This window comes from Antennarius striatus, chromosome 9 (assembly GCF_040054535.1).
Source record: "Antennarius striatus isolate MH-2024 chromosome 9, ASM4005453v1, whole genome shotgun sequence".
Taxonomy (NCBI): Eukaryota; Metazoa; Chordata; class Actinopteri; order Lophiiformes; family Antennariidae; genus Antennarius; species Antennarius striatus.
Genome location: NC_090784.1, coordinates 11,303,815 through 11,326,168, shown reverse-complemented (window position 1 = coordinate 11,326,168; position 22,354 = coordinate 11,303,815). Strand labels below are relative to the sequence as shown.

Sequence of the window (22,354 nt, the reverse complement as noted above, 5' to 3'; positions counted from 1 at the left end):
AAAAATTATAAATAAGCAAAAAAATAAAGATATTAACTGTAGAAGCTTAGGAGCAGGATTCAAATTAATTAAATCCCGCTTCAAAGCGGTGATATATCAAACTTGAATCCATGAATTATATATATTTGCCCAATAATAGTTTACATTATTTTTGGTAGGTATTGAAATATGACTTTAAGGTATTTTGGAAGTGCTTCGTTTTTAGCACTAGAAAGCTACTCTCCTCGTTTTAATGAAGAAATACGGATCCACTACATTTTACTGACATTTCATGCATCATGTATACATTTTCAGATAATGCGCCTCAGCGCCCCTTGCCCCGGTACAGCTGCACACGTTTTTACGCACCTGCTCCTCAGATGGACGCAGACGGATGGATTGTGTAGATACAGAAGACGGCTTTCATTGCGCGGACGCAGATCCGGTTGTAAACCTTTTCGGATTACACCAGATCGCGACCATTGTTCTTACATTACTGGTATTTTCTTTTCATTAGTGTCATGTTACCGTCTTGTTACACCAAACCGGGCAGCAGTGGCGCTAAACGATGCTCTATCGCGAAACTGCTGCTGGGGGTGTTTGTGGTTTACATGCTCCACACCGTCTGGCTGATCTACGGCTTCCTCAACACCAGAGCCTGTGATGGGGACACAGGAGAGCTCTGCATCGCCTCCTACCTCGCAGCAAGACCAAGACTGCAGGTTGGCAGACCCAGTCTCTCATTGTCCTAGATAATCTAGGCAGATACAATAAATCAGGTTTAGACGCGCTTTTCGCTCCACGGCCACCATGATGTAAACACAAACAAGAGCCTGACGGCTGTTGTTTTTTTCTTTCTCTCGAATACCTGCTGCATGTTTGAAATGTGTTTTGTTGTGTTGCATATGCGTTATGTGTGCTTGGCCTTCTCCGTCGTACGGCCAACAGTATTGCTGTCTAAATGACAACAACTGGATGGGTAAACATATACACTGTAGAGATATTCATCCCAATAAAAATGAAGTTTTCAGCATGTACCATGAAAACCTCAGTATATTTTTATTGCATGAAAGTCATACCTTGCATATGTATGACAACAACAATACCATAATAATAATAATAATAATAATAATAATAATAATAATAATAATAATAATAATAATAATAAATATAATAATAACAAATGCAATTCGACTTATACATTTGTATTGTGTTGCATTTTACAGTAATTATAAAATACTACAGAGGAACTAACCTTTTAAAGAAACAATCATTTACTGACTGGAGTCAACCAGTCAGTATGTGCAAAAGTGTGTTAACTACAACAATGACACTGCGTTGTATGTGTTTTATTATCTAAATTATATTATTGACACAAAGCATTGAATAATATTGGAGCTTGCTGAGTATGTGAAAGTTAAATTTTACATAGGTAAAACGTAGCATTTCTGGAGCTTATGTGTGATTTTGTCATGATCCTGGGTTTTTGTGTTTGTTTATTTCTTATCTGACTTTGCAGTAGAGTGGTTTTGTCTTGTCTTGAGCTTTCTTTTTCATTTGTTTATTCATTTGTGATTTCCTGTCTTCTGGGGGTTTTCGAATTACAGTCCTCTCTCTAGTCCTCTCTCTGGGTCACTTTGCACAGTTTTTTTGGATAAATATGCTTTGTTGGACTTTTTTTTTCTTCTGTAAATTGATTTTTTGTGATTAAATTAGAGGATTGCACTCTGTACACATTTATACTCCTGGAGCAGTAACCTCAGCTTCACCTAAAATAGTGAGATAATCATTCAACATGGAGTAGGCTATATATGTTTTCTAATAATTTTTTTCTTTGCCATTTACAGTTGCATCTCAGTATGTACACAGAGCTTTTTCTAAAAGTCAAAAGATTTCAATCTCTTCTTCTTTGTGTCATCTAGCTGAGTGTCTTCACCTGCCTTGTGCCAGACAACAGCCAACTCAACCTCGTTGTAAAAATAGACCCATTTGATCCACTCTCTAGATTTAACAGGTGGGTTTAATAACATGTTGGCACATCTACTGGTCAGATAAGACTTCCTACTCATTACTGTTAAAGGACTGCTATCACTGACACTGGAGATACAGAGGTTTTGAAAATGCAGTAGCGCAATCATATTGGTAAGCATTATTCAGAGGAAAAAATGTATGTCTGAGGCAGGTTGTATTAACTTGCTGTCTCACTGCCTTTTCTCATTTGACTACTCCTCTCTCTCTCTCTCTCTCTCTCTCTCTCTCTCTCTCTCTCTCTCTCTATCTCTCTCTCTCTCTCTCTCTCTCTCTCTCTCCCTCTCTCTCTCATTGTAGGCAGGTCAATGTCTCACTACCACAGCAGACTAGAGCTAATGGCTCTTTGTATGCAGTTGTGTATGTTCACAAAGCTGGCATTTCACCCCTGGAGGATAGCAGAGAAGTCCACTACGCAGCTCAGCTCACCACCTACATTACTCCCACACACACTGTGGAGCAGAGAGACATGAAGGTAAATTATTATACTGTAGGTAAATTGTTACTCACTGTCTGACGTAGTCATGCTATATATTGTGAATATTGAGAACACAGTCCTGCTGCAAATATGATTTTTGTGCTCCTTCAGAGGCTGAGGCCAAGATCAGAGAATCCTGTATCCCATTGGAAACCTCGCCTGCCAATCACTGTGATGTCAGAGGACTTCACCTTCAACAAGGCGGCGCTGCCTAGTGATGTGCGGCGCTACATGAGAGTGTTAGTTAGACAGTCTGTGGCTGAAATCGGCCTTATTGCCACCTTCCATCAGTACACGTCGGGATGTTTGTCAGATTATCAAACACATGCTCACATTCTGTTCTTCTTGTTTTTAAATCTAATTCATTTATAACAGAACATGAAACGAGGGTTCTTAAGTATAATGCACAGCTGTGGTTGGTTTTGAAGGTTGTGATGACTACTGTATTGAAGTTGATTTCAGTGTGTTACTGACATGTCACACTTATCGCCGGAGATGTCTGTGAAGGATCCATTATATTCCAAACATTCTACATTATAGATCACTGGTTCTCAGACTTCAAATAAAGGATTTCCTGTTTGCAGCCTGCTGCATCAAGTTGCATATTTTAGGGAGTTTATCATTAAGTAATGTTGATTTTTTAAAAATTATTACGTATAAACAAATGTTATTATAAAATACAAAAAAACAAGTGCTGTATGGTCATGGGTGAAATATTTGTTATCATTTTGAAATTGTATAATGTGCTGCAGCTTTACCAATAGGTTTGCTATTCTGTAGAAATACTGTTGTAATGGAGGCTTAACCATTTTTCACTGTGTAAACAAATGTAATTTAAGTAATATTTGTTCATTCAAGTCCCCCAGCAAGTAAATAAGCGTTTGGCCCAGAGCTCTCATGTACATGTTTGAATGCAACTCTCTTTTTTCCTCGTTTTGCAGCTCTCAGTATGAACAACAGTTGATGTACCTTCCTCTGCTGCTGGTTGATGAGCTCAGCTTTAGAATGAAAGACCTCATGGTGGGACGCTTTCACACTCAAACTTCATCTCATAAATGCTGTGTTAATACTGAACTGACAATGTCCTGGAATTTATGCATCCATATGATCATAGGAGATCAGCAGCAGAGATGCAGAACTTCCTCTGACTGTGTCCTATGAGGGGATCTCTCTACGGGGCTTCAGGTTCTGGGTACATTTACAGGATGTGGTTTATTCCTTGGAACAATTTGGTGAGAAAATAAAATAACAGATTTTTTGGGTTGTCACGTAACTTAATCAAGAGAACTGAATTCTGTGTCCATTTATTTGTTCACGCAGGTTTCACAGAGGAGTATGTAGATGAGATAAAAGAAACACTGGTGGGCTCCAATCTGTACCTGTTGGTAGTGACTGCACTCATCACAGCTCTACAAGTAAGATTTTACAATGTCACACAGAATGTCCTTCATGAATCATTTAATAAATCTCTGTATGTGTGTGTGTGTGTGTGTGTGTGTGTGTGTTTACAGCTCATCTGTGAATTCCTGGCTCTTAAAAATGACATCAGCTCATGGAGAAAGAAGAAGACCATGGGGGGGATGTCAAGGAACACTGGTAAGAAAATACAAGTATGCAAGCTTAAACATTAAACTAATTGTGCACTGCATTGTAGGGTTAGGGTTATTAATGACAATAAATTTTAGTTTTGATTCAGCCCGTGGACAATGGTTCGCTTTGGGGCCTGATGCTTCCTTCTACTTCTTCTGTTTCTAGTTTTGTGGCGTTGTCTCAGCATGCTGCTGATTTTTCTCCATCTGCTAGAACAGACCAGTTTGCTAGTTCTGCTTCCTGTCGGACTGGGAGCATGTGTAGAGGTACATGGTGCACTTCTATGTTGAGAGTTAAATTACAGTCAAAACTAAGTTGTCATTCCGGCAGGTGTGGAAGGTCTTTAAAGTCTTCAATATCCAGCCACAGTTGAAAAACTCCAAACTCCATGTGAGTGTGTTAGAGTTTAGCCATCATGTTATGGTGGTTTTAATGTGTGCGATTTCATCTAAGACTGTCTTCACCATTGCTATATAGGTAAAGATGGATGACGAAGAAAGAAAGACAGTGGAGTATGATACAGAGGTATCAGCTTGTTTCTGTTTATTCTGTTGTTGTTTCAGTTCTGCTATCATTATCTGCCTTGATATTTTCAGTGTGGATTTCTCTCCAGGCGTCATCATATGTGTCCTACTTGGTCTATCCTCTGTGCATCAGTGGAGCTATTTTCTCACTGGCCTACTTACGCCAGAAGAGGTGAGATAATCACTGACAGACATTTCATGTTTTACCTCTAATGCGTGTCATCTTATATGCTCTCCCATGTTTGTATGTTTTGCTGCAACATTTCTATAAAATCTCTCCAAGGATTTTGATGAAATTTTGTTTAAGGTTGGGTCTTGACTCAAGTGGCAATGCATAAAAGAAAAATAATGCATGGTCATGGATTTGTAGTCAGGATCATACAGCATTTAACCAGTAGAATTAAACACAAAATGATGGCACTCACAATAAAGATATGGACAACAGCACTGTTCCATGCAAGCTTCCATATTAGTGTTGATCTGGGACATTAAAATTAAGACACTGTCACATTTCCCATTTAGTTACAACGGTACTGATTAGTTATGTGCTCTGTTAGTACTTTTTATTTATGATAAATGGCACACACTCTGCTCTACTTGGTAATATTTCAGTCCAGACTCATCCATCTACTGTAGTACTCTAAATGACTAAAAACACTTACGATTGCTGTACTAAAGATAAATTCCATTTTCTTAACAGTTACTTTTCTTGGTTGATGAACACTCTGGTGACTGGTAAGTTGATTTACATCAGTTGTTATGACTGAAACAACTTCATCCATCATTTTCAGTGTAATTTATTGCATTCTACAGTATATATTTTTATTGACTTGTGCTGTATTGACTCTGCGCCTCTCTTCTTCCTCTCAGGAGTGTATGCCTTTGGATTCTTGTCTATGGCCCCACAGCTTTTCATCAACTACAAGGTCTGTCTGGCAACTAATGCTAATCATACAAACCATTGTAAATCGTTGTATGAACTGGCTTCTGCTCTCTCTGACTTCTCTGTTGTCCTCTATCTCTATCTGGATCAGCTGCAGTCTGTGAACCACCTGCAAGGGGCAGTCTTGATGTACAGAGTGAGTGTGAACATCTGGCTCATCTAACTACATGCACCCGCCTTCTTCAACTTGATCACATTGGCACATATGTACTGTAGACACAGCACAATCCAAGAGGCAGTCATATTACAAATAAGGAGTCACAAAAAGGATAAACTAGGACATGCTCATTTTTGTTGATAAGCACCAGAGATTTTAAAATGTCATAGACGTTCGATACTTATAAATGTATTTTTGTTGCATTGTATTAGCAGTGGATATGCTGAATATGCCTGTTTATTTGCCTGTTTTGTTTATTTGCACTTTTTGTTGAGTTGTGAGTTCTGTGTGCAGCAGATTCAAACCTTTTTGAGGGAACTATGTAGAAATGTTATATACCCTCTTATATTAGATTTTCAATTCAGTCGTTTAGTATTTTCAGAAAGCATCTTGAAAAATAACTAATACTTGTGTCTTATTAATGAGTCCATTCTCTCCTGTCCCAACAGGGAGTGAACACGCTGATCACAGATTTCTGCTCCTGTGCCTCCTTTTTCTTTTCCGCTAAAATCCTTTCTTCTCCTCATCAACTTTCCTGCTTCAGAGACGAGCTCCTCTTTTTCCTGTATCTCTACCAACGAAGGTAGGACTCTCCATACACAAAATACACATCTTTAAACCAAAGCGAATTTTCTACAGTTTTTAATTTCATGTATTCTTCTGTGAAAAAACTAATAAAACAGTAAACCCGAGAAACAGCCCAATTGCTTTAGAGTTAAGTGTGATTCTTACATCAGTGCAATAAGATGTTTCGACAGCACAAACACTTCCTGTGCTGTATACTTCCAAGTGACTGTTGTGCCTTTGTTCATTTCAACCAGGCGATACACTCCCAAAGCTAGGAAGCGAGAGTCTGGAATGCACATCAAGAAATTGAAGACTCAATGAGGAGAGGACAGATTCATCTCCACCTACTTTTCCAGAAACAAACAAAAGCTTATCTTTGAAACAACACTGAGAAAGTGAAATGGAAGCTCAGAGGAAGCATTTGCTTCAGGGTTCTCCAGGATGCTCTGCTCTGCTCCTCTTCACTGCGGTTGACTTATACTGGGGCTCCCTTCTGCCTCCCTTTATCACTACAGCAATTGAATGAATTACTATTGTCTGCTGCATGTTATACCAGGCTACCTTTACCTTCTTTACAAATGTATTTGCAACACAGGATTCATGATGTGCATTTGGTTAATTTTACTGTTTATGCTCAATGGAGGGGGTTTGCATACGTTTTTTTCAGTGTGTCTATGTAGCGATTCAAACACATTCAGTATGTTTTTTTTACCTGATTCTTGCTCAGAACCTGAGCAATGCTGAATATTTGAGCATTGCAGGTACTGATACGCTATCAAAAGAAATCTGGAAATTCCCAACACATCATGTTAATGGTTTAGCTGGACATTCAAAAACAATTATCAAGATAATCCTAGCTCTCACCAGGTTCTATGGGCACAATTAGAAACGGTCAATGGTGAGCTTTAGGAGGTAATTCAGTTATAGCCAAAATTCAAGAGGGAAGACAATTTCAGAGGTAATGAAAGGACACATAATTCTGGCCTGAGGCAGCTGTTGAACAAATTAAGTTTGTATAATAATATGAGTGTTATATATTACACATACAAGTAGCTTGTTTTCACTAACTTGTTCTTTGCACTGGCTCCAACAGTATTTTATTTATTTTTGACTGTAAAAAGACATGGTTACTTAATGTTAAAAAGATTGTGGGTTTTTCCTAGTACTCTGATGAATGAAACAGAAGCTGAGTTATTCCCCCTCCTTGGAAACTTTTGATATTTTTAAAATGAAGAACACCTTTGTGCAGCGGCTCTAGGCCGACTTCCATCTGGCCTTTCAATTTCAGTGTACCATCCCTGTAATAATGACAAATAAAGCTCTTTGTCTCTTTGTCTTTGTTTTATTTTGTTTTGTTTTACTCCGTCACTAACTGTAAAGGGGAAAGGGGGTTCTCCTTCATAACATGTCATGAGATAATAAATGTGAACAAATGAGTGTAATAAAATTCAACCTTTGTTATTCATTCATTCGTTCATTCATTCATTTTCTACTATTTTCTGTGGCTTTGTTCTACCTTTAGCAAGTTGCGGGGACTGCTGGAGCCTATCCCAGCTGACTTGCATCCAAGAGGCGGGGGACATTCCGAGCACGACGCCAGCACACTACGGAGCCACACTGAAGCCAAACAGCCACTGACGCACGGAACGATCAATTCACCTAATTTGTACATTTTTGGAAGTGGAAAGAAGCCAGAGAGGAAATGTATCAATAAACATATCTAACATGTATAAGATATTAATAAAGACAGGCAAGAGTATAAGCGTAGCATCGGCTGAATAAACGAAGCTACAAAAAAAAAAAAAAAAAAAAAAAGGAGATCAGACCTTTTAATCTCTACTAATACAAATTTCTGGACCCAAGTCTGCAAAGAATTTGGGGCATTTTTGGTCTCATGAGTTCCGTACGTCCTCTGATCTACACTCCTGTGATCTCACCCTGTGCTGTCTACTTGCCCCCCCCCCCCCGGTGCTCTAATGTAATCTAGTTCTCTGTTGTCATACAATCTGCGCTTTGATCTGCGGCTTTATTTACGGACTAACAACTAATTTACTTACTTACGGAGGGACAATCGCAACTGTAATACTGCACAGACATTTCTTTTAAACTATCACGGTGTGTTTCTTCACTGCTTTTCGCTTTGGTACTGTTCTTTAAATAAAGTTGAGTCAAACCTGCTCCGCGTTGTTACCATAGTGACGCGTACACTGTTGAACTACCAGAATAGTCAATAGAGAGAGAAGATCACACGAGAAAATAAAAGCCTGATTCAAAGTGACAATTAGAGTTAGTGTGTTTAGGATCCACTGCAAAATAACATTTCCTAGCTTCTTGATCAGAATCATCTATCTACCAGCAATAACTAGATAAATATTTTATCCCCTTTTCTTATTGTTAGCCGTCCCAATAAAATCTCTGTCTATATCCACAGGATGTCCCTGTCCCACATTCAGAGTCTCCGACTGGCAGCTGTACTGGAGGATTGTGCAGTCCAGTTGGACATACTGGGATGCACTCTAAAATTGCGGATTGACCAGAAGACAGGACCTGCAGCTCCTGGGGTGAGATTCACTGCTTAGCATTTGATCATCTGTCTGTTATACAGCTAATTGACTGCATGATGATGTAACTGGACTATGCCATTTGTTGACTAAAACACAATGGTACTGTTAATGTGTGTGTGTTTAGGACATGATGACTAAGCTGAAAAGAGACTGGTGAGTAGCACAAATGGAAAATAATTTCTCTGCATCCACATTTGCATTACTGAGTTTCTCTCTTCCTCTATGCCCTAGTGAGTACGTCTCAAAACATGTTTCCAAGTTGTGTTTGGAGCTGCAGGAGAAGCACAGTGTCAGTCCTCTGCAGGAGACATTGGAGGAGGACCCTGTTATCATGAACAGGTGCAGCACTGCATCATTCAGAAACAATAATTATAGCAGTTCACTGTAATAAGGTTTTGACCACTGAAATATTTTTGTAGAGACAATTTGCTGTGCTTTCTGGTGGAAAAGCAAATTGTCAAAGAGAATGGGAGTTTATGCGATGACAGTAAAAAACTGTTTCTTTCCACCTAGACGTGAAAACAGAGAGTTGGAGCTTAAAAAACAAACTTTAAAGAGCTTGCATGCGGAGGCCCAGCAGAAAAATGAGAAACTGCAGGTGACGAACTGAACAGATCCAAAAACTGTCTTCATAAATGATTGTTATGCTTAACAGTTGGTTAGGTTTCTTAGAAAACAGAAGCAAACTTGTTAATCTGAAGGTTGTTGATGTAGTGCTTCAGAGCATGAATACTCTGTCCCCTCAGGAAATTATCAAAGTCATCGAAGACCTGAAACATGAGCTGAGTGAGCAGAAAACAAAGATTGCTAGCAGGGAGAGGATTGAGAAAACACATGCAGAGATGCAGCTCCAGCAGGTGCAAAAACAGAACATCCAAGCTGAGAGGTCGCTTCTTCGCCAGGTGGAGGTGGGTCCAGCAGTCCATTAAGTCCAATAAATTCTCAGTTCTTTCTTCCTGCACACCAAGTTCATAGTGCATGCTTTCAAGTGATCCTTCATCATTATATAGAACTGAAATATGATACATGCTCTCTGTTCCCTTCCTCTCCAAAAGGAGAGGACACATCATCTAATTTTTAATACTCTCAATTCTCCTCTTCTTGACTGAAAATGTGCACACATGACCAAAAAACACAAGACATCAAAAACATGTTAAATTATCTTCCTCCGCTTTCAGCTGCTGACCCAAGAGCTTAAGAACGCAGCCGAAATACAAGATATGCTAGTGACTTTCCTTGACAATCAGCATCAGGTGGGTGCGGTCACATTACCATTAACCTTTAATGCTATTAAACATATGGTTCTTTAGCATGAATGAAGTTTCAATGTGTTGTATTGCTGGGGGAAAGAGTGACTCAGTACACTGGGTCTTGGGCTGGGGATCAGGCTGGTACAAAACCCATGTGAACCAAAAAAAAAAAGTTTGGAGTATGAACTTGCAGTGGAGAGGTGCCAGTTCACCTCCTGAGCACTGGCCGAGGTGCCCTTGAGCAAGGCACCGTGTTCCCTTACAAGTTGCTCTTTGGGGTACCCCACGAGGAAGCTTCACACCATCCTATCTCTACCCATTATCTTTATTATTATGATTATTATTATTATCGTTACCATTACCTCTCACCGTTTTTTCCAGTGTTTATGTGTGTGTGTGTATAGTTTGTGACTATTAACCACTACAGTGGAAATAAAGGTTCATTCTTATTCAATTTAACTTTGTAAGGTGTGAACTCAACAGACAGCCAAAGTTGAAAATCCAACATTTTTACACCTACTTGGAAAAATGATGAACAAAAGCTGTTAACACATAAAGAGAGACCATTGATGACTGTGAACAAAATTAACATTTGATACACCACCTTTTCTTTTCTTTTTTTCTATGTATTTGTTTCAGGAGTGGCAGGAAGAGCTTCAGCAGTGGAAACAGCAGACAGAGGAGATGCTTCAGCAGAAAAAGCAGCAGCTCAATAATGTGTGTTGTAAAAGAACAGTGATTGCGGACAGGCTGATGGACACGGAGGAGAGGGTAGGCTCTCCTTTTGTGGAGCATGGCCCAGTTAACAGCTTTGAATGATAAACAGGATGCACAGCGATTTTTAGATAAACAGTACTGAGACAATGAGTTGTGTTCAGATTGGGGACATGGAGCAGATGGTGATGGAGGACGAGGAGGAACAGGAGAAGCTGCGTCAACTGGAAGAACAGATCAGAGCTGCTACCAAGGTAACAGCATCCAGTTAGCACTCAGATCAACATCTTCATTTAGGGTACTGATTGATAAATCCAACCCAGCCCTGTGATCTTTCTCCCTGCAGATACAGGCCTGGTGGAGAGGCTGCATGGTCCGCAGAGGCCTTGGTAGTTTCAAAAAGGAAGGCAAGAAAAAGAAGGGAAAAAAGGGAAAGAAAAAGAAATGAGCTTTCTCCAACTTTAATTAAAGATATTGAGGTCATGTGTTATATTTTAATGACATTGAGCAGAAACAGTTCCTGGTTTAAGTTTCCATGTATTATGGAGACTTGAACCAGGAAATACAAGATTTTAGAAACACAAGCTGAGACTTTTTGGAGCTCACTAGCAGCCAAGAAAGTGATTGGTAGCAATAGCGATCTGTCAAACAGTAACACATAAGAACCAGGTTCAATGTTGGTTGTCAATACAATATGCGAGTATAGAGGTTAGACTGTTTTATTTTTAATCTTGGCTGCATAAATCTCATGCAAAAATGCTTCCATTGTCCTCTCCTCCTTACCTACTCTACCTGGTCTGGTCTTCATCACTCCTTGTGATTCTCCCTTTGCCAGCTGTGTTCTTCCTCTCTGCTTCATTTGCTTTGTCTCTTTGCTTTTTACATACTAATCCATCCCTCTTATCTCTTCTTCTATATGTTGTGTTCATTTCTGTTATGTTTCCAAAAGAACCAGGTGCGAGAGTCAAAGTGTCACTTAATGAAACACCTTTAATCAGTCCATAGTCAAATAGAACGTTTGATTTTCTTTTTTTTATTGATTACCAGTCTAAAGATGTTTTATTTTGAAAAGTGATGTCTGTGTGGAATGACGCACAGATGCGTCTGTGCCTCTTGACAGGTCTCGGTCACGTGACAGGTTAGCAGCTGTTACCCTAAATTAAACGCCCACAACTGTGCCAGTGTTCTGGATTAAAGTCAAGGCAGATTATCCTGAGATTGCCCAAAAAGTATTGAAACCCTGCTTCCTTTTCCAACCTCCTGTCTTTGTGAAGTGGGATTTTCTGCAGTGACCGTAAAGAAAACTAAACTGCGGAGTAGACCAGATGTCCGGAACACACTTCAGGTGTCATTGTCTCACGTTACCCCTAGATCAGCGGTCCCCAACAACACAATATTCACTGGGTCTTGAAAGATTGGTCAAAGTGCTCTCAAACCGCATGCAGTATCTGCTTTTAAAAGGGTTGGCAGCCAGAGAGTTAAAATATAGAGGCCATGTGTTCTAATTAAATGACCTTGAGCAGAAATACTCATTGAATAGAAAACTTATCATCATCAGCTCCCAGTTTCATCAGGGTACTCAAACCCCTCCACGTCCACCTTACCATAGTGGAGGGGTCTGAGAGGTGTGCCCTGCAGACAGAATTTACTGGTCACCCTCGAACACACTGCCCTAGCCTGCTGGGCAGGGTATTTGTTTTTAGAGCTAAAGCTCTAGAAAGAATTTTACTGACACTGCAGAAAGACTACCCACACAGACACAGGGAGAACATACACACAGGTGGAATGGAATCGGATACCTTCTTGCTGTGAACACTGCACAGCGCTGCCCACTGCCCCCTGCCCCCTGCCCCCACTGCTGCACTAGAAGACCTAGTGGACTAGACTAGAAGATTCTCTCTAATTCTGGGAGCCCCATTAGGTTCTACAACACTGCCATCTATTGGCTAATATTGATCGATGCATCTGGGTACAACACATAACTGTACATGCAGTGATCTCTGGTCAGTTCCTCCACAGAGGTCATGGTGTCCCCAGTGTTACATGGGAGAAATTGGACTTTGGAAATCTGTGACAAGTATGAAAGTTTCATCAGCTGTCTGCCTTTATGTGATGGTGAATCTTCAGTAGTTTATGTGTGTGTGTGTGGGGGTGTGTGTGGGGGTGTGTGTGTGTGTGTGTGTGTGTGTGTGTGTGTGTGTGTGTGTGTGTGTGTGTTCGGGGTTGTTTCTGTGAAACTTGAGAGTGGGAGGGATTGAATGGAAATGATCTCATAACATACAGAGGAGTCAGGCAAGTCAGTCATGATGTCAAAAAAGACTCCGAGTGGTAGGTTCACAACATGGAAATGACATTAAGCGCTATCACTCTCAGGGATGCTGCATCATAGTGGTTTGAAAGTTGATGACTTTAGCAGTGTCTTCTGGGTGATGCAGTAACAACCATGGGTCAAAGTGAGCAACATACAGAAAAAGGGATCCTTGTCAATCTCTTAAAAAATCTAAGAAAGGCACAATTTTGGGAAGGAATTTATTTTCCCTGTGACAGCGACTTTTTCTGTTGCGAGCGTTCTAAAGGGTAGTTGACTGCATAAGGGGTGGTGTAATGGTGCAAATACTTCTGACAACATACATGTAAACCATTGAAAAGAAGAAAGACAACCACAAAATAACAAGTAACAACAGCTGTCAAATAACAGTGCTCTGACTAGTTTTCACCAATTATATAATGACTTCTGGATATGCTCAAATTAACTTTAAGTTATTAACAATCTTGAACAGGGACGGTAAACTCACTTTGGCTTCAGCTCCATCTAGTTCACATGTGTCAAGCTCAAGGCCAGCGGGCCAAATGTGGTCCTCCACATTACTTTATTTGGACTGCGAGAGCATAAAAGGTTAGTGTCTAAAACTATTAAGGTCAAAAGTGTGCTTTGACCAAAAACTACATTTCCCACAATGCAGTAAATAATCCCATTTTAACATTGACAAAAACGTTTTGAACAAAGTTAATGTCCTAAATTGTGGTTGATGTTATTTTTCTTTATTAACTTGGATATTTTGATTCTTGATAGATAGATAGATAGATAGATAGATAGATAGATAGATAGATAGATAGATAGATAGATAGATAGATAGATAGATAGATAGATAGATAGATAGATAGATAGATAGATAGATAGATAGATAGATAGATAGATAGATAGATAGATAGATAGATAGATAGATAGATAGATAGATAGATACTTTAATGATCCCAAGGGAAATTCAGGATTGATGGAGTTCTGTGGGTTTCATAACCTAACAAAGTAAAAAGGATTTATCTTACAACAGAGAAACAAACCAACACATTTTCCTGTGCAACTACAATGTTAGTAAGATGAATAAGTAATACATTCAGAGATATGTGACAGTAAGGAGTAGTTACATTTAGTTTGCATTACATCGAGTTATACAGTATTTAGTTACATTTAAAAGTTATGTGTAGCCCTTTGAGGGCAGTCATTATGGTGATGCGGCCCTCGTTGAAAATGAGTTTGACAACCCTGACCTAGTGTGTTCATCAGTTCATAGTCAAATGTTTGACTTTCATTGATTTATGAGTATTTGAACCAGTGGTGGGCGGTCAGGGCCAGCAAGGCCTTCTCTGTTGGTCTAACATAACCAGAAATCATGATAATATAATAAAAGTTAATTATATTTGAATGAATTTTCCTTAAATAAATATATTCAAATATATGTATAAATATATAATTATACCTTTGGAGATAATATGACATAGACCAACACTGGGTCAGTGTTCTATTTTTAGGTTAGAGGGGTTTTATCCATCAGAATTCAGCTTGCTTGTGTTGCCATGTTGAATGAAATCTGCCCAGGACCTTCAGAATCCATAATGCAGGTCTCCCTGCACTGTGAATACGATGAGGTTCATGGCTGGTGAGGCACTGATCTCATCATAATTAGATTTACAAACATACATAGTTAAAGTCAAGCAACACAGAATCCGGTAAAAACACGCAACGCAAAAAATATATAAATTAAAAATATTTACTCTTCAGTGCAACAATAAATAAACTAAAACTAAAATATAAGAAATGCCCCTTCCTCCTCTGCTCAGCGCAGTGAGTGCTTTAAGTGCAGACAGAGAGGCACAGAGGAGCTGGTTTCCGTCGTTTACTTCAAAGAGCCAGCTCTCAGAGCCGTTACTTTCGCAACCGACATTGATTGATTCACCGATTGATTGATCGATTGATTCACCAATTGATTAATTGATTGATTCACTGATTAATTCATTGATTGATTCACTGATTGATTCACTGATCGATGGTCATGTTTGTTGCAGCCTGACTGCCGCTCGGGCCAGACGGACAGCTCAGCTTCCTAGTAGTGATGTCCGATTTGTTCCGGCGCTCCGATACATGCCCCGGACCCGGTGGGCATACCCATGTGAAGCACTGCTCTGCTCCGGAGCCTGCTTCAAACTTGGATAAACGAGTGACTGATGACGTTTGGCACACAAGTGTGCCGAAAGACTAAGCGGTCCCATTCACCAGGTGACACACTGGCGCTCCATTCACCAGGTGAAACAGTTTAGTGGTCAATGGGTGATCCGAAATACCGGCCGGTCCCAGATGTGTTAAAATGGATGAAACAGTGTGGTGCGCTGCCAATCGTGTCAATATCCCTTGGATTGATCACATTAGTGTTCCGATTGCTGACAGTTTGCGTCGTAATTACTTTGCAATGGATCCAACCAGAAAGAGATCTCAAGTCTGGGAACATTTAGAACCGGTGCCGCCGAACAAAGTAGATTTTAATTTCTAATAAACTTATTTTCAGGCTCTGTTGCTCACACATTAGAAAATATTAAACCACACATATGTCATTTTTAATTTACAGGTGAAATGTTTGCTTTGTTCCCACCACCTGACGTACAGTAACAACACACCATCAAAGATGAGGCGTTACTGATCCAGACGTGAGAATGAAGCCTGTGGTGCTGCTGTGATGACGTCTCGCAAACCCAACTTTTATCTCACAACATAGACCTTGTTTTTTTCCAGTGACACTAATCCAGTGATGTGCGGTGAGGTTCATGGCCGGTGAGGCACTGATCTCATCATAATTAGATTTACAAACATATGAACCTACAATGTAGTTTATTCACCATTTAATTATCAACAGTGAGTCGGTTATCTTTAAAGTCTCAGATCAGAATTTACGATCAGAGGTTATGTTCTCGACTCTGAGAGCTGGCTCTTCACTACCGGCTCTGAGACCCATTACGTTCGCGTCGCCCAGTCTAGGAGTGCTTAAGCCATAAAACGAACAGGCCCCATCTTCCCCAAATCCCAAGAAGCCACCAGGAAGAATTGTTGCAGTATATGAGGAAAATCAGTTTTTATTAACAAGAACTAAGTATCAAACAAAATGTTGAGCTCACTTTAGGTTGGACTAATGCCAAAATAACAAACAAAACGATCCTATCTGTAAAATGATAATAATTAACCTAACAGAAAAACAAATGACAGGATCTAACCTTCCTAATTAAATTAAACAGGAGAAAAGAATCACCAAATAAACAGGCAGTCCAATCCTACTGCTGTTTTGTATGACTAAGTAGTTCATACAAAATGGCATGTGGCTGGTTGGAAGATGGAGAGGATGAGAATCTGCTGCCTGACACCCTGCTGCCACCGAAGGACTCGTCTTTGATCGTCATATACCTGGGAAGGCCTTGGTGCAGCCAATCAAAAGAGCGAACAGGTGCGCTCCCCCAATCACCATCGGGCGATGGCACAAGCTAATATGCATATCTGCATACCACAATGAGCATACAGAAAATAGGGAGCAAGGGAACAAACCCATCACACACGACCTTAGTCGTCACAGGAGTTTGCATGTTCTCTCCGTGTATGCGTGGGTTCTATCTGGGTTCTCCGCCTTCCTCCCACCTCCAAAAACATGCGCTTCAGGTTACTTGGCCGCTCCCAAATGGACTGTACTTATGTATCAGTGACGTGCGGGGAGGTTCATGGCTGGTGAGGCACTGATCTAATCATAATTAGATTTACAAACATATGAACCTACAGTGTAGCTCATTCACAATTTAATTATCAACAGTGAGTGGGTTATTTTTAAAGTCTTAGAGCAGAATTATTAGAATTATTTACACATACAAACTGTAACACACAAATGAGCAAATTTGTTTCAAAAATACGTTATGTTGTTAGCTATATGTTTGTTTATATGTTACGTTTACTTACAAATGAAGTCCATGCGCCGCTCTTTCTGAACAAAAGCAGTGAAAAAAATTATATAGTATGGCAAGGCGAGTAGAAAAAAAATGAATAGCAGTAGTTTGCTGTCGTCCTGGGTATGACATTGAACTGCATCCAACTGGTCCTCCAGGTTGGGGGTTGGGAGTGAGGTTAACAACCTCACCCTGTAAAACAAAAATCTGTTACAGAAACGACGAGAGGAAGCCATTCCGGTAAATCACGGCGAAGAAGAGACGGCACATCCTTGGACGTATCTATGACATGGCCGGGTGAAATCCAGCAGGAAGCACGACCTCTGATGACCCTGATCTCCGGAACCAAGACCAACACCAGAGTAGGCACCTGGAATGTGCGCACAATGTTCCAGTCTGGTCGCATGGACCAGGTGCTGAAGAATATGCGGGACTATCGCCTAGACATCTTAAGCGTTAGTGAAATGAGGTGGACGGGGCAGGGGCGCCTCATGGTTGACGGAGCAACTTTTCTGTACTCTGGGAAGCAAGACCACCATTCCCATGGAGTCGGCATTATCCTCTCCAGCAGTGCGGCACAAGCATTGGTTGGATGGAAGCCGGTGAATAAATGGATCATCACAGCGAGGCTATATACTAGATATACCAAAGTAACCATCGTGCAAGTCTATTCCCCAACCAAAGTTGCCTCAGAGGAAGATAAAGACACCTTCTACAACCAGTTCCAGACCGTGCTTGAGGAGATCCCCAGTTATGACATCAAGATGCTGATTGGAGACTTCAACGCAAAACTGGATAGTGACAGAAGGGGCCTTAATGCCACAGTTGGACCACATGGGTCTGCAAGTTCCATGAACAACAACGGGGAGAGACTGTTGATGCTAACCAGTAGCAATGGCCTCAGCATTGGTAACACCTTTTTTGAGCACAAGCGGATCCACAAAATGACCTGGGTTTCACCTGGTGGCGGGACCCGGAACGAGCTGGACTACATCTGCGTCAACACAAGGTGGCGCTCGTCATTGCTAGACGTTCGCTCCCACAGAGGTACAGACGTGGGTTCAGACCACTTCCTTGTGGTGGGTAAAATCAAGCTGAAGCTGAAGAAGGTGAAAAAGGTGCAGCCAAAGAGACCTTACACAGTGGACAAGCTGAAGAATAACAACATCTCAGAAATCTTCTGTGAGGAGTTGAGTAAGAAGCTCAAGGTACCACAACACCTTGCAACCATTGAAGAGCAGTGAAGTATGTTCTCTTGTGCCATCGCTGAAACTGCGGAAGCAGTTATAGGCAGAAAGAGGGGTACCAACAAAGATGGATATCAGACAACAGCTGAGAGTTGATTCATGCAAGGAAGGTGGCCAAGATAAAAACGGAACAAAAGAGGAGGCTCCGGAGCTGGAGGATGGAGGATGAAGAGTACAGGCGCTTGGACAGGGCAGTGAAGAAGAGTTGCAGGAAGGACAAAAGACAGTAGCTAGAGGAGAAAGCAAGAGAAGCACAGGAAGTAGCACAGAAGAACAACACGACGACCCTATACAAGATCGTGCGGGAACTAACCAACTCCAGGAGCAGCTCTAGCGTGCCAATCAGGAGCAAGGATGGCAGGACACTCCTAAGCAACAAGGAGCAAGAAGCAAGATGTCAAGGTATTTTGCAGTGTTCTGCTCCATCGCCTTCAAGCAAACGTTGGTATCAAGTGGGGAGGGGGCAGACTAGCTGACCTGGACTTTGCAGACGATTTGGCTCTCCTAAGTCACACCCAGCCCGCACTCCAGGAGTTGACCAACAATCTGCATGAGCACGGAGTTAAGGTCGGTTTACGAAATAAGCCAGGAAAAGACCAAGGCCATGGCCATCGGACAGCACCAACACCTTCAACCACTCACTCTACACCAACACGACATAAAGTACATTGACAACTTCACATATCTTGGGAGTAACATCTCAAATACAGGTGATGTGGAGGAAAAACGTCAACAGTAGACTTGGTAAAGCTGCGGGAGTTTTCCAACACCTCCGCAACATCTGGTCATCGAAATCCATCACTGCGGCTACCAAGCTACGCCTCTATTTGTCAGTGGTCATCCCAACAGCGATTTACGCCTGTGAGACATGGATGAAGACAGCCAACAACATTGCCAACAAGTTAGATGTCTTCCATCGGCGTTGCCTGAGATCCATCCTGAGGATCGAATGGAGAGACCACATCACCAACGAAGAGGTGATGAGGAGGGCAGGGGTAGCTGCACTGTCAGCCATCGTCTCTGAAAGGAGAAGGAGAATGACTGGCCACGTACTCCGACTGCCAAGAGAGAGACCGGCAAGTGTGGCCATGGACTGGATGCCAGAGGGTGGAAAGAGGAAGAGAGGGAGGCCAAAGAAGACGTGGAGACAGACTGCCAAAGAAGACCTAAGCGAGATGGGTGTCAGCTGGCATGGAGCAAGAAGGGTTGCCAGAGACCGGAGCAATTGGAGGAGACTCGTCGCCCAATGTTCCAAATAGGAAAGGGTGGAACTAACTAACTAACTAACTAACTAACTAACTAACTAACTAACTAACTAACTAACTAACTAACTAACTAACTAACTAACTTTGCTGTCACTTCTTCTACGGCCGAGGAAGAAGACTCCTTGACTGAATCCAGTTTCAGAATCGCTCAACTCAAGAGAGAAGTTACAGTCATGCAGTTGTTGACAAAAAACACTGTACATTATATACATTAGCTAAATTATGGAAATTTAGTTCATAGAGCAAACGTGTTTGAACATTTTAATAGCGACATATAGAGGGATAGCATTACTATCTCACTGTGCAGCAAACCAGCACAGCTAATCGAACCATTGCGCAATCCATGGTGAGGCTTGGCTGGCTGGTGCCTCACTGCAGGTCGCTTCTCAGTATTTCAGCATTAAATGTGAAAATTCAGCAATTTCGAGTAAAAATAACCCAAAATTGGTGATGTTGGATATAAAATAACTTTATAATACTCATCATTGGATAAATATAACCATTTAATTTATTTCTTCCATTTTTCATTTTTTTGCCTCACCTGCCTCCCCTGACCGCACGTCACTGACTGACTGAATGGTAACATATAGTTAATAGATGGATGAGATAGCCAGTCAAATCACGAGTTGGCGACACTAAGGCCTTCTAGCTGGCTTTCATGTTCACCTGACATGTATGTGTCCTGTGATTGGATACTCACTCTGAGAAGGCTCGCGCCATGCAGACGCACATTTGAAGAGAAGCTCTAGTCAGAAGAGGATCCGATCCCTGAAGGAGCTAACCTGTTCTTGCTAACCTGTTCTAGCTAGCCTGTTCTAGCTAATTGAACTAGCTAACCTGTTCTAGATAACCTATTCAAAATGACCTAAACTAGCAAATCTGTTCTAGCTAACCTGAACTAGCTAACCTGAACTAGCCAACCTGTTCTAGCTAACCTGTTCAAGCTAACCTGAACTAATTAACCTGAACTAGCTAACGGAGTGTTCTTGAGGAATGAAAGAAGAGTGGATTTTGTGTTTAAATAACCAATTCATTTATCTAAGTTTTCATATTTAATGTTCTTGTAATTTTATTTAATTTATATCAAATTAATTAGAGGTGGTAATATGAAGATGACTGACTGACTGACAAATTATAATGAAATAAAATGACAGATGTACTCTTCTGCAATGTGTGTAAATGATGTGGTGCACTTGTGCAGCTGTGTGATTGTAGTTGAAATGCACAAAGAGACTTGTGTCCCTGCTGGAAAATAGCCTGTTTTATAGATGATAGAGGTGATGCAACATCTAGTATTGTGTTAGTGTATGTGTGTATTTTGTTTCTCTAGCTGCGGTGCCATAAATGATGGTCATTTCAGTCGGTTTTGTTCTGTTACGTAGTTGTGTGACGTCTATAAAAGGTGTGACCCCGGGATTCTTCTGTGCCAGTGACAATAAAAAGGAGTGGGGCTGACGTCGGTTTTTGGTCCCATTTGAGAGAAGTTCTAAACGTCCTGCACGCTACATTGGTGGCAGCGGTGGGAGCCACTCACAGTATTATGGGATGTATTTATGCATGTTTGACTACGGAAAGCATCACTGAAGGCCTAGGTGTGAAATGCACGGCCCGCCACTGATTTGAACTTATCTTGTATGTCTAGATGCAATGATTCTCTAATATCTAAATTTGCCTTCGCTGTAAAAGAAATGTCTTGAGCTCAGTTTCATTTTATTTTGTATGTAGCGCAAAAAGTCACGTGTGGAAGGGTAAAAGTGCTTTGCACAGGAAAGGTAACGCCTTACAAAATTGGGATACATAGTTTTTATCCAGACAAGGACATTAATCAGACAGTGAATTGTCTTTCAAATACAATATTTGATATACTGTACAATCATTTAGATTGCGAAAGTCAAAGTCCTTCTGCAAAATCAACAGTGATTCATGTCTTGTTAAAATACATTGACAGGAGGTTGTCTACAACCTGGTGATTCTAATAGTTGTGAGACAATAACTAAAGGTGCAGGAATATTCCTGTTGGTGCATCCTGACGGAAAGATAATATCCCCGTAACTTCAGATGAGCTATCTTAGTGTAGCCTCAGGGCTAAAGAGTCAGTTCTCTCCAAACAGATGTGGTAATGTGCAAGCTTTCTCTCTTCCTGTCTCTCCCTGACAGATAATCTTTTATGTTGTCGCACATGGGCTAAGCAACACTTAAGGTATGTATCTACATTATTTTTGGTAACTACAGGTAACCTTTGTCTATTGATCTTCTGTGTATAAACAAAAGTGCTTCATTTTCTAAATCCTGTTCTTATGTGGTTGGCTTTTCTCCTCTCCTTGTTTATTTATGAAACAGCTGTAGCAAAGTATACACAGTGAGGTGGAAACTCATTTCCTGTCTAATGTAAGCAGAGTGGCTTAAGCCAGTTTTTGGGCAATGTCACTTCTTCCTTCACATCTACAGCAATAAGTATAGGTTGAATACATTTACATAGAACAAACATGCTGCTACCCTGGCCAACATTTATTCAGTAGTAAAATGTCCTTGCACACAAAGGCACACAGACAGATTAACACCGTGCCCACAGCTGACCGACTATAAATCAACCTTAGAGATGATGGTTGACTTGGAGGAAATCCCCTTTTCTCCCCGTTCCTACCTCTCCCTCTGGCTCACTCACAGTCTTTCTCACAGCATTTTTCCATGACAGGATCAAATACAAAGATTCCCTTCCTCCTCCCATTTTCCTTCTACTTAATTTTTCCCTGTCTTCTCACACTCTTCTTCAATGTCACACTCTTCCTCCCT

At 40.9% G+C, this 22,354-nt stretch overlaps 2 protein-coding genes across 2 annotated transcripts; both read left to right on the top strand.

Moving 5' to 3' along the window:
• The first annotated feature begins 309 nt into the window (after window positions 1-309).
• Window positions 310-7,579, top strand: LOC137601713 (lipid scramblase CLPTM1L-like). The gene is made up of 17 exons (XM_068324071.1): window positions 310-701; window positions 1,902-1,993; window positions 2,308-2,482; window positions 2,597-2,724; window positions 3,427-3,505; window positions 3,600-3,717; window positions 3,806-3,900; window positions 3,997-4,081; window positions 4,241-4,341; window positions 4,406-4,465; window positions 4,553-4,600; window positions 4,689-4,771; window positions 5,300-5,334; window positions 5,470-5,525; window positions 5,634-5,678; window positions 6,149-6,282; window positions 6,521-7,579. Exons 1-17 carry the CDS (start codon window positions 501-503, stop codon window positions 6,585-6,587), a joined length of 1,602 nt encoding a protein of 533 aa, XP_068180172.1. The 5' UTR covers window positions 310-500; the 3' UTR covers window positions 6,588-7,579.
• A 1,119-nt stretch (window positions 7,580-8,698) lies between these two features.
• Window positions 8,699-11,260, top strand: iqcg (IQ motif containing G). Its single transcript, XM_068323622.1, has 8 exons — window positions 8,699-8,827; window positions 9,090-9,169; window positions 9,344-9,428; window positions 9,577-9,738; window positions 10,009-10,083; window positions 10,720-10,851; window positions 10,959-11,048; window positions 11,141-11,260. Exons 1-8 carry the CDS (start codon window positions 8,699-8,701, stop codon window positions 11,240-11,242), a joined length of 855 nt encoding a protein of 284 aa, XP_068179723.1. The 3' UTR covers window positions 11,243-11,260.
• The last annotated feature ends 11,094 nt before the right edge of the window (window positions 11,261-22,354 follow it).

Bases quoted from the DNA above. Each gene is read 5' to 3' on its own strand.
- iqcg (XM_068323622.1), top strand. From the start codon at position 8,699: ATGTCCCTGTCCCACATTCAGAGTCTCCGACTGGCAGCTGTACTGGAG. The intron at 9,170-9,343 runs GTGCAGCACTGC...CTTTCCACCTAG, and splicing joins GACCCTGTTATCATGAACAG to ACGTGAAAACAGAGAGTTGG. The intron at 9,739-10,008 runs GTGGGTCCAGCA...CTCCGCTTTCAG, and splicing joins CGCTTCTTCGCCAGGTGGAG to CTGCTGACCCAAGAGCTTAA.
- LOC137601713 (XM_068324071.1), top strand. From the start codon at position 501: ATGTTACCGTCTTGTTACACCAAACCGGGCAGCAGTGGCGCTAAACGA. The intron at 5,335-5,469 runs GTAAGTTGATTT...TCTTCCTCTCAG, and splicing joins GATGAACACTCTGGTGACTG to GAGTGTATGCCTTTGGATTC. The intron at 6,283-6,520 runs GTAGGACTCTCC...CATTTCAACCAG, and splicing joins CTGTATCTCTACCAACGAAG to GCGATACACTCCCAAAGCTA.